Source organism: Nelumbo nucifera, chromosome 4 (assembly GCF_055504915.1).
Source record: "Nelumbo nucifera cultivar China Antique chromosome 4, China Antique-T2T, whole genome shotgun sequence".
NCBI lineage: Eukaryota > Viridiplantae > Streptophyta > Magnoliopsida > Proteales > Nelumbonaceae > Nelumbo > Nelumbo nucifera.
Genome location: NC_142652.1, coordinates 47,955,477 through 47,967,753, shown reverse-complemented (window position 1 = coordinate 47,967,753; position 12,277 = coordinate 47,955,477). Strand labels below are relative to the sequence as shown.

Here is a 12,277-nt window from a genome sequence, read left to right as displayed (position 1 = left end):
CACTCAGTTTTGTTTTTTGCTCACCAACATTGGGTAAAGCTGTTTGAGATTGAAGTCTTACCTGTAGTCACAAGCAACAGAGAAACAAGCATATCATAGCTGCTACTGATCAAACAAAGAGCAAGGAAATGTAAGATGAAAAAGAAGAAGGGTGATGCAAGTAAGGTTCAAAATATCGATACGCCCCTATGTAACAGTAGTGTAACAGTACTTAAAATAACACACTTATATATATATATATATATATATATATATATATATATATATATATATATATATATATATATATATATATATTCAAAATTTGGTTTTTAGACATTTTAACCATATATTTTTATTAATAAAAGAGTGGTTCTCAAAACCCTTTAAATAGGAGTATCATGAAGCCACCGATACGCTATAATATGCTTGATACAAGGTATATCATATTGAAATTTTTTTTTGAGAATAGTATCGTATGAAAATTTTGAACCTTGGATGCAGTTAACTAGGCATGGTGCATTGGTTTTCTACTATGCTTTGATTTTCTACCATGCTTTGGTTTTACTAATTTGGGATTGGCTTTAAATATATTCCATGGAATTATCAATTCATTCCAAGTTCACACTAATATGGTGATAAAAAGATTTTTTTTTTCTTATTTTTAGTAAAAGGTCTTTGCAATAGCTGATGTCTCAATGTAAAGACAACCTTGTTTCACGTTTTAATGAAGGGCAGAATTGTCTACGCATTTAAAAAATCAAGATAATGGTGAGAAGGTATATTTAAATTTAATTGAAAACTTGAGGCTCTATTTAAGTGAATTTATGAAAACTGAAAGTATGTTTAAGTCTCCTCTATAGAACCACGTGTACAAGTTGGTTATATATAGAGGTGTAACGGTAGTCAAAAATCCGATTTTAAATTCGAGATTTGAAATAATCGAATTGAATTCAGATTATTTGAATATTATAATTGGTTGAATTCAGATATCCTGTTCATACCGTTTAAGTAATTGAATCAATTCGATAAATATCCAAATTTGATTGATTATTTAATTCTTATTATAATATATGAATAATTTATATATTTATATACTTTATATAAATAAAATATTTATTTTATATATTTATTAATTACTTAAAGTAATTAATTGGTCGAATTCGAATGTAATTGAATATTTGAATATTTAATCGAATGCGGATAGCAAATTTTCTAATCGGATTCGAATTTGGATATTACTTGATTCAATTCGAATTCAATCAGTTTACACCCCTAGTTACATATTGCTTAAGTCTGGTTTTTCTTCTTAATCTTTTTATTTTTATTTATTTATCTTTTGTTTTTTACTTTTTGCATCCATATTTTGTATTGGGCAACAATCAACAGCAAAATTGCATTAGCATTTGTAACTCACAAATTGAAACATGTAAAAGTGTAGATTTCATAATTTCAATACAAAACTGAACCGAATTTCGAATGTGGTCAATTGACTCCATTTGCGTAACATCGAGGTAAACATGGTTTGCACTTATTGACTAGAGTCTAGAGTAAGCACGGCTAGGATTCCAAAGGCTTCTGAGGGAAACAAATTTGGTTTATATAACCCGGTCGGGTTTTGGAAATTGTTTTGGGTCGGGTTCGTGTTTAGGCAAAACCTACCAAAGCCGATCTGTTGATATCCCTACACAAATGCGACTTGAGATTTTGTCATGGGTTTGGATCCACTGTGAAATTTGATATTTGTTTAGCATAGGATTGGAGTCAATATCGAGACATATAATGTCAAGGCTCATGATTTGGTTAACCGAATTGCGGGCCTATTTTTCAAATTGAATTGATATTATTGATTTTAATTAAAATAGAATATTGGTTTGTCGGCTCTTTTTATTTTTTAAAATTTATAATATATTATAAATAAATATATAAGAAAAATGCTATATATAAATATATACTAGTCGATTCAATTAATTATCAGTTTTTTATATTGATTAACCAAAATTAAACCGTTACTTTTAATTTTTTGGAAATACTAAACTAAAACTAAACCAACCAATTCAGTTAATCAGAATTTTCAATTTGATCTCGTCAGTTAAATTCAATTTTTCGGTTTTTGATGATCACCTTAAGATTGAGACCTTATTTAATTGGGTCGGTTCTGCTCGGATTATCGGATCTATCCGACCCATGGACAGCCTTATACTAGATTAATTGATATGAGAGGCAGAGAGATCATTCAACTTAATGATCTGAACCAATAAGTTTGACAAGATTTTAAAGTTACACTTAACGACCTATCGTTGAACGGTTGAACCGAACCGGCCCGACCCGACGACTTAGGTTTGTCTCAGCCTCTCAGGCCCAGTCTTTGAAACCGTGAAACGTTTATCGGAAGAGAAGCGATATATCGTGCAGATACACTGGATAACGGAACTGTGATTTGAAATCACTCTCGAGATCAAAATCAATCTCGGGAAAATCGAGAGATATCTCGGTACCAACCAAGAAGATCTCCTCTACAATCATGACCGTTCCTTTCTGTCAGTCAAATCGTTGACTTTCCGTCTGTTTCCCTCCCTCTTCCTCCACATACTTCATGGCTTGGTCGCTCAGACGCGGTCCCCCACACTGCAGAAATCAAAAAACCAAATCTCTCTCTGCTGCCGGAGAGAGAAGAAAGAATCGTCACCGCCGAAATATCTGTGGGCCAAATCAGACCAAAATCTTGCTTTCTCGTTTCTTGAGCTATTGCGCTTGGATTCTCTTCCGTGGTTTCCTTCTTCATGTGGGCAGAGTATATATGATATATATAGATGGTTCAAAGGGTCTCTCTGGTGCAAAGAGATGGATATGTCAGGTTCAAAGGCTTCAACTTCCTCTCCTCGGCGTGGCCTTTCCGGCGACACTCGTGAATCCGAGAGGTTGCATGTTCTCGCCGTCGATGATAGCTCGATTGACCGGAAATTAATCGAGAAGTTGCTTAAGAGTTCTTCTTATAGAGGTAAGTAGCAAGCAGCCGAATACTCTGTGCATTAAGAGGCTTAATAAGAGATTTTACTCATTTTGACAGTTTCTCTGTTTTACTGATTGTTGGGCACAGTCACAACGGTTGAAAGCGGGAAACGAGCATTGGAGTTGTTGGGGTTGGGGAAGGAGAATTCTTTTTTCAAGGTGAGGGTCTCTCTCTCATTTGCAGCAGTGTTCTGATTACTTTCTGCTTTTAAAACTATGTAAAGGATGTGATTTTTAATTGACATTGGCAACAACAATTGCAGGAACAGAAGGTCAACATGATAATAACAGATTACTGCATGCCGGAGATGACAGGATTCGATCTTCTTAAAAGAGTAAAGGTTAGCAAGAGGGACGTCACTTCATTTTTGTTTTTCTGGGTCATAATTTTGAGAAGAGAGTTTCATCTATTTTTCATATATTGGTTTTCAGGAGTCATCAGCTTTGAAGGAAATCCCAGTCGTGATCCTGTCTTCAGAAAATGTGCCCACCAGAATCAATAGGTAAAGCCAAAAAGGTGTCATCTTTACTGGGTTGTCTCTGTATCAATCAACAGAAACGTTTTTGGGTCTAATCTCTTGTCGTTTGCACTGGAGAGAAATTAATATCTGATTATGTTTTCGGCCATGAACAGATGCTTGGAAGAAGGAGCAGAGGAGTTCTTGCTGAAGCCTCTCAGGCAATCTGATGTGTCGCGGTTGCATAATCACATGACGAGGGTGAATCGTTGTGGCAGTGTTAGCTGAGATCTCCCGACCCCATTCTTTTTGTCCTTTTAGATGAAAATGTATTTCTCTGTATCTCTGATGTAGAGAGAAGAAAAGATGTTGAAACGGGATGGGATGGATGTCAATTGGGTCTCCATGAGAAAGGGAGAGAAAGATGGGTCTTTTTGTTCCAACGTTCCACCCCCTCCCCCTTGTTTTCTTTATGATGTTTGTTAGAACTTTTTTTTTCTTTTTGGCTCAGGAATTTTTGTAAGCACTTGGAGGTTGTAGCTCTGTGAATATTAGAAAAGAGATTACTAGCTTGCTTCATTCTTGAGACTGATTCAATTCTTTTGTTTTTGTTTGGGTTTTGGCTTGAGCTTCTTTTCTGTTATGCAGATCGGTTGGAAAAAAATTATGGTACTGTACAAATGCTCCATATTTTGTATTTTTAAACCTGTATTTATCTGTACCGTACAAATATGTACTCTTCCCAGATAGAGTATTTATTAGAGCATATATACAATCCGGCAAAGAGACAGACATCCCCACCGTCTTGTGTTGGCAACAGAAATCCATGGAGCCCGTTCTAATTAGAGCTACGTGAAGTATTATTGTCCATTCAGGCGAAATTTTATATAAAGCACCTACGTGAGAGGTATAGTTCATCTCAAGTCCAGTCATCAATTCTAGCCCAATCAATCGATTGGACTAAGTTGGGATAATTAATAACTTGACTCTGCCCCCACCTGGGGGGGGGGGGGGGGGGGGTTGCTCCTGGGATTTCTTCACTCTTTCTTAGGCCCATTTGGTTTGGGGGGAATAGGGGTCTTCAGATTTCAATTGTTTAGTTGGGTAGAATCAGAATTTCATTTTCATTTTTGGTGAAATAACATTTTGAGATTGAGAGTGATCATTTCCTCTCTTAGGAATGAAATTCCATTTTAATTGATTCTAATTCTCATTCTGAATTTTGTGTACTCCTTCCAAACCCAGCCTTAATGTAGAGCATCCAACTCTTAATGCAGGTCCAGACCGGGTAAAGATCGACTCGCTGCATCCAATTCTACATTAATTGTCATCCATTTCTGGTTCTGACCGCTGAATTTCATGCTCCAGCAGATTTCTACCGTCTGCAATCATACCTTGGCTGAAATGATGGTAGGCATGGGATCAGGAGTTGTTTTCCAATACTTCCTTATTTCTGAATTTTAAAACAATGTTTTCTAATCTTTGTTGACCTGGACAGTCGGGCTGGCCGTTTTATCTCAATCCCTAATCAAAAACCATTTAATTGGTCAATAACCTATTGATTTGAGTGATCAAACTGTCAATATATTCAGCCCATTCAACGGTTTGACCATTTTTATTTTAATTATTTTTTATTTTTTGTCAAAACGAGCTATCCATTCAAACCAAAAGTTCAAATCATCAATCCGAAAATTAATGGCCAGAATGATTCCGATTCCAGGTTAATTTTTAAAACATTATTTCCAAATACACCATATCCAAGAATATTATTCCATCAATTCCAGTTTTTTGCCAAATTGCACCTTTGAGGCATATCTAAATGAATAATAGAATTCTTCACGGGAATCAACTTTCAGGACAGTATTATCCACAATTGAAAAATGAATGAAAGTGTGATTTAATATGTAAAAGAGTAATGATTATCAGATTGAAAATGTATTTTTTGATACTTTTGTACTCTGAGAAGAGAGTATTATTGTACTTATTTTTTGGGATACAATTTTGTGTTCTTTTGATAATTAACTTTTTGATAAAAGTTAAGGCATTGGAGTATAAGATAATCGGAGCATCTAAAGATGGGCCCACACTTTGCACCGATTTCAAACAACAAAATGAGTGTAGAAGCAGTTTAAAATGTGAACCGTATTTGCATTTATTATCCAAAAATAAGTAAATATGCAGTGTACATATTTGCATTTGCATTGCAACCAAACACAACCTAAATAACACACCAAGAAACAAACAATTTTAAGTGGTTCCACTCTTTGGCCTACGTACAAAATGTACAGAATTCACCAGATAGTTGCAAAATCTTCTTCCTTTTTCAAAAGCCCTGTCTTGCTTCTTCTCTCATACAAAAACCTTATCATTTTTTCCTCTCTTCTTACAAAACATAAAGAAATCCCTTTTGTAATAAGAAGGGAATATCAGCCTTGGATCTTAGCAAGATGGAGTGGCTGAAAATGCAAGACATAATAAGAATATATGGCTTCCCCAAAATACCCTTTGCATTTGAGCCAAAACACAAATTTCCTTGAATAAATAAGTTAATTGCACTAAAGCTTTGCACCTTTTAATGCAAGCGACTTTGTCATCATGTCAGCAGTATTCTGAGATATATGAATCTTTACAATTTCAATCTTTCTTCGATTATCAATTCCTATATCCAACGATACCTCACATCTATATTCTTAATTCTTGTGTGAAAAACCTGATTCTTTGCCAAATGAATAGCATCTTATATACATATATTAATAGGATTGGGGTGCTCTCTCCGTGCAAGAAATGGAATCTACTCGTATGAGTAGATTTTCATGCGAGAGCAACCCATTTCCTATTAATTATATAAATATTGTTAGATAATTAAATATATAATTATCTAATTATATAAATATATAATAGTTATTATAAATATTGTTAATAACTAAATATCAAACCATTCAAATGGTTTTGACCATTTTTTTAATTTTATTTCCTATTAATTATATAAATATTGTTAGATAATTATATATATATATATACATATATATAAGTATCTAATTATATAAATATATAATAGTTATTATAAATATTGTTAATAACTAGATATCGAACCCGCTCAAACAGTTATGACCATTTTTTATTTTTTTTATTTTTTTGTCAAAACGGGCCGACCGTTTGACCCGATAACCAGACCCTTGATCGGTTCGACCTTCGGGTCGGTTTTAAAAACCATGATGTTATGTCATTCAAGCGTGTGACTCATACAACCCAAAAATGGAACCGTTTTGGCCACCGATTTTTGGGTCAACGATTCAACCATCCGGTTCGAAAGGATAGCCCATTCTGACAACAAAAATTAAAAAATATAAAAAAATGGCCAAAAACCATTGAAGGGGTCAACGGGTTAACAGTTCAACCACTCAAGTCAATGGATTGTTGACCGATTCAGCGGTTTTTGGCCAGGGACCGGGATTGGGGTAAAACAGAAATGGTTGCCTGGACGGTTCCCAATTAAAAAAATAAAAAAATGGATGACCCGTTCTAACAACAAAAATTTCAGGCAAAAATTGAGTGTGAGGTCCATTAAGTAGTACCATACGTGTTATGTCATTCAAGCGTGTCTCATACGACCTGAAAATAGAATCGTTCTAGCCACCAGTTTTTGGGTTGACAGTTCGATTGTTCAGTTCGAACGGATGGCCCATTCTGACAACAAAAAATAAAAAAACTAAAAAACGATCAAGAAACATTGAACGGGTCAATGGTTCGACCACCCAGGTCAATGGGTCGTTGACCGATTCAACGATTTTTGGCCAGGGACTGAGATAAGGATAAAACGGAACCGATCGCCTGGATGGTTCCCAATTAAAAAAATAAAAAACGACCAAAAACCATTTTACAGGTCAACGAGTCGATGGTTTGACCACTCGTGTCAACGAATCATTGACCGATTCAACGATTTTTGGCCAAGAACCAGGTCAATGGGTCAACAGGTCGATGGTTCCATTCTAGCCCCTACGAAGCAGGGCCCCTCCACAAGTTCTAATTATCACAATGTAGCACCGCACATTCTTGTTTCAGCCCCAACTCTATAATTAGTCCACATAACCAGAAGGCCTCCTTGGCTACCTCAATCACAACCGTATATTTTGCCTCCGTAGTAGATAAGGCAATAGTGGACTGCAGGGTTGACTTTCAACTAATGGGACCACCTTCCAAAGTAAACAAGTAACTTCTTGTTGATCGTCTTTTATCTAAGTCAGCTGGGGTAAAATACAAAAAACCTCCCTTGAAGTTTCTAACAATCATAAAAACCTTCCCTATAGTTTTATTTTAACAAATATCTCCCTTGAACTTTTCAGGAACTTGACAAAAGCCTCCCTTCCACTACCGTTCCAGAAGGAAAACATTAGACTGATGTACCAATATTTTCCAAATATCCATTCTACCATTTTATAAGTTATTTTACATACAAAATTACTGAAATAATCCCATTTTAACTTAACAAAAATGCATATTTCAGTAATTTTGTATGCAAAATAATTTATAAAAGGGTAGAATGGGTATTTGGAAAAAATCGGAGCATCAATCTAACATTTCCGTTTGGGGCAATGACGAAAGGGAGGTTTTTATTGAGTTTCTCAAAAGTTCAGGAGAGGTATTTGTTAAAATGAAACTATAGGGGAGGTTTTTGTATTTTACCCTCACCTGGGTAATTTGCACCAAAATACCCAACAACAACCCTTGGACCTTCTCTACCAAGCTTAAAAGTCGGATTCTTTGAATTTGGAGAATTAGATTCTCGTAAGATCAATCTAGCATTGGATCAAATCACATTTGATTTGCATATTAAATATGAGAATACTTGATATGGACACCACAAATTGTAACTCCTAGATAGTAGTGGTTCATGCCCAATATTTAGACCCAAATTGCCCTCCCAACTGAAGATGGCATAATTGATAATGAAGGCCAATCCTACAATAGTTTTTCATTCGAACTCTTCCAACATGTTTGGAAGTTATAGATGTGAGACCACTTCAAGTTATAGTGTGTTATAGTAGAAAACACAATAGACAGATTGAAAAAACAATCTCTAAAGGTTGGTTCGAGCGGTTTATGGGTAACAAGAGAGAAGAGAAAAAGTGCATGAATGTGTAAGACAAGTAGTAGTTGAACTCTCCCTATTGTATCATAATGTAATTAGGACTATCCAAATATGATTTGGTTAGGTCTCTAACTACATTAGATAATATGGAGATCCATACCCATATTCAATCCATTGCACATGACAACTTGACTAGTCTAATGGGCTAAGGCCTCTTATTTGGGTGGTTCATTAACATAATTGTTGCAAGCCTTATTGGGCTTGAACAATATATACTGTGGGACCTACAAAAGACTTATATCACTCATTATGGGTTTTAGTCCATCATAGGAAACACATGGGTCGAATTTACTGATCAAAGCTAGTGAACCCTTGAACCAATTGAATTGGCCTCTGTATGGACCCAACACTTAAGTCTCATTGACCCTTAGTTTCAACCACCCTATGAAGTCCATGAATAATGGATTGACATAAGATAAGGTATATTAGGTTTCAACCTTGTAATGGTCTTTTGATCTGAACCTCTTAGCCCTAAATGACCAAATACTACTCATAGGAAAGGACCTCTTTCTTAATTGTTAAATGCAATGTCACACCCTCTACTTAGATGGATCTTGGGATTAAAACATTTTACAAACCTTTTTTTCATAAAATAATATATCATAAATATAAATACATTTTGTAAAGAGATTTCAAAATTGGCAATTTTAGGTTTCCAACAAAGAGAGTGTTAACCCTAACACACTTTTTTATGATAAAAGGGTTGATTCTATCACAATGATCACCCCACTCAGGTAATATTCCAAACAGCTCCAACATACCTAGGTATTTAACTGAAAGAAGATCTCACTACTTGGTAGTTCAGATATAATAGTGGTTGTCTAAGGTAGAGGACGTAAGCAGGGTTATGTGAACCTCTATGAAAGTTTTGTGTGCCTTGTGTGTTTCTGCATTTTCTTCAAGTTTTGGAGTTTGCTAATTTACTAACTTTACTAACATCCTCAAATAACTTAATAACTTGAGTTCTTGAGGTCTTGAAGATATTTGCACTTACTCTATTTTTTATTTTAGATTTGCAAGATATAAAACCATTTAGTGTAGTTATTAAGCTACTAACCTCACCAACCTTACTAATTGCATTAACCCTTGGTTTAGTGATTTAAGATTCATTGCATATTAACTTCTATCAATGACTAACTAATTTATTCTATCTGTTTTGCTTTTACATTTACTTTTATAGTTTCTTATCTTTGTTTGTTCATTTATCATTCAAATGTATTTACATTTCTTCAATTATATATGTCCTTGAGATTCTATATCAACTAACAATTGCTTGAATCTTAAATTAATTATACTTAGATAGTTGGTTCTCATCTCAACTATCATCTTGTATCAGGTCCTTCCGTCTACTACCATTAGTGGCTGGTCCTCTCTCTAGCTACTATATCCTTGTCACACACTACCAGGACAAATGCCATTTACTTTTATTATTCATTTATATTAGTTGACCAATTAATTTACTTTTAGTGTTTATATTTATTTGTTTAACTATAGAACCACTAACTTGATAGTAAGGTGTAGTACTTATTTTTTCATTTCATTTCATTTATTATCATTTTGTTAGCAGTTATTTCTTATTGTTTATACCTATTGATTGCTAACCCATATAGCTCAGGCTATTCGATTGTTTATCTGTCTTTGCAGTTGCAACTCTTTTTCAACAATTGGGTTAATCATTGAGTAACATCTTCATTAATTGTTGAACTAAATTGATTAAGCCTTTATTTCACTGCATTTTAGCTTCCGTTTTAGGGGAAGGGCGTTGGTCTTGATTTGTTCAAAGCCAAAGGCTTTTGAATTTTTAAAGCTCTATCAAATTCACCCTCTCTTGGGAATGGTCATTGGTCCCAACAAGTGGTATTAGAGAAGGATCACCTATACATAAGCTTAATAGCTTTGTGAATAATGATCGTCCAAACCACTATTTCTATAGAGGGACAACCCGTCACCAAACCTCCATTTTTCAATGGAGAATACTACAACTACTAGAATGCTAAAATGAGAACATATCTTATATCCCTAGATTATGATCTTTGGAAGTTGTTGTACATGGATTTCACAAACTCTCAAATGATTTTTGTCAAAGGATAGTAGAATAAAATTCCTAAGAACCTCCTAAGGAAGAAAAAAGGAGAATGTCACTCAATGCCAAGGCTACGAATTGCCTGTACTATGTGTTAAGTAGAAGTTAGTTTGATAAGATATCATTTTGTGAGAATGCTCAAGATATTTGGAGAATTCTTGAGTATACACGTGAACGTTGGGAAAATACCCTGACTGTTCACTTCATGGCCGAACAGATGGAGTTTCCACCCATCAGAATGGATACTCTCAGGTTTGTATTTGGTAAAACATGTAGGAATTAATAGTGACTCCACACCAATCGACCAAGACAAGGCTAGTTTGGGTAAGTTAAGAAAGAAAGAGGAAAGGGGTTAGACACCCCTCTCTTTAGTCAACCTGAATGCCAAATCCCTTTTCTAAAAGGAACAACGCAAAACTATAGCAAATATGGCTCGAGATTGAGAATCTGCATTCCCCAATGACTTGGAAATGTGATTTGGAAATCCCCTCTCTCTTCCCCTAGGCCAGACTCCTTTTGGATGCAAGGACTTGAGCAAAAGAGTGAGAAACCCCACTCCTTTTCTATCAAAGCCCCCACCTTCGGACTCGGCTACCCAGCCAGAGGAGTTGAGAGAGCAAAATTGTCACCACTCCAAGCAGAGGAGAGCGTCCTTGCTCCCAAACTCACAAGAATACAACAGTAGAATATATACAAAACAAATATAATAAAAAAGAAAAGAAACTAAAGATTAACAGCCTACATAAATCAAATCATGAATCTAACGCAATAGCAAGGTAAGCAAATTACCTTTATGTACCTTTAGTTGATGGAACGACCCTGCTACACCAGGAACAAAAGCTCTCAAATGTATTTAACAATGAAATAAGGCACATGGGTGAGGATATTAGATTGAAACCTCTACTGAGATTAGCAATAGCAAAGAAGACAATGAGTTAGTGTTGTAGGCGTTCCTTGTGCATCGATGACCACTCCCTTTTGTCAGCCTCTGCTCGGTCTTCCCTCTTGGAATCGTCTTTTCTTTTTTCTTTTCCCTTCTTCTGGTTCGAAAAACCCCTCTACAGACTTCCCTTCTCCCTCAACCTCTCTCCCTTTGTTCTCTCTCCACAGAAACCCTTTCCCTGCCTGAAAAAGTTTCCTCTCTCTCTCTTCTTCAAATCAAAATCCCCTCTCACCATCCAATACGAGAGGTCCCTTCACATATTCCTCTCTCTCTCTCTTTGAATTCTCAGCTCGACAGATCCTCAAAAGGAAAACAATGAGAGAGCTCCCCCCTTTGCCTTGGGAATGGAACTTCCTATTTATAGAAGGAGGGAGGGGAAGTTTTGCCAATTCTCATGATGGAAGAGGGGGAGTTTAGCACGTTAGGGTTTATAGGAAAAGGAGGGTTCGGTAACTTGGGGTTCAAGGGGTAATTTAGTAATTTATGGTTTGGGAGTAATTTGGTAATTTGGGATAAAAGGATGATTTGGGTTCAGAGGGCAAATGGGTAATTTGGGGGATGAAGGGGTTGGCTTAGAGGGTCATTTTGGTAATTTAAGGAATGAAGGGCATTTTTGTAATTTTAGATTTAAAGGGTATTTTGGTAATTTTGTA

The 12,277-nt window shown here is 35.5% G+C and overlaps 1 protein-coding gene and 1 long non-coding RNA gene across 2 annotated transcripts; one reads left to right on the top strand and one right to left on the bottom strand.

Moving 5' to 3' along the window:
* Positions 1-2,588: 2,588 nt before the first annotated feature.
* Positions 2,589-4,028, top strand: LOC104611797 (two-component response regulator ORR3-like). Its single transcript, XM_010279016.3, has 5 exons — positions 2,589-2,980; positions 3,080-3,150; positions 3,255-3,332; positions 3,424-3,494; positions 3,626-4,028. Exons 1-5 carry the CDS (start codon positions 2,824-2,826, stop codon positions 3,735-3,737), a joined length of 489 nt encoding a protein of 162 aa, XP_010277318.1. The 5' UTR covers positions 2,589-2,823; the 3' UTR covers positions 3,738-4,028.
* A 1,548-nt stretch (positions 4,029-5,576) lies between these two features.
* LOC104611798 (uncharacterized) lies at positions 5,577-12,005 on the bottom strand. Its single transcript, XR_016085220.1, has 2 exons — positions 8,181-12,005; positions 5,577-7,745 (listed from the first exon to the last, which is right to left on the bottom strand). It is a non-coding gene; the product is annotated as an uncharacterized LOC104611798 (long non-coding RNA).
* Positions 12,006-12,277: the final 272 nt, after the last annotated feature.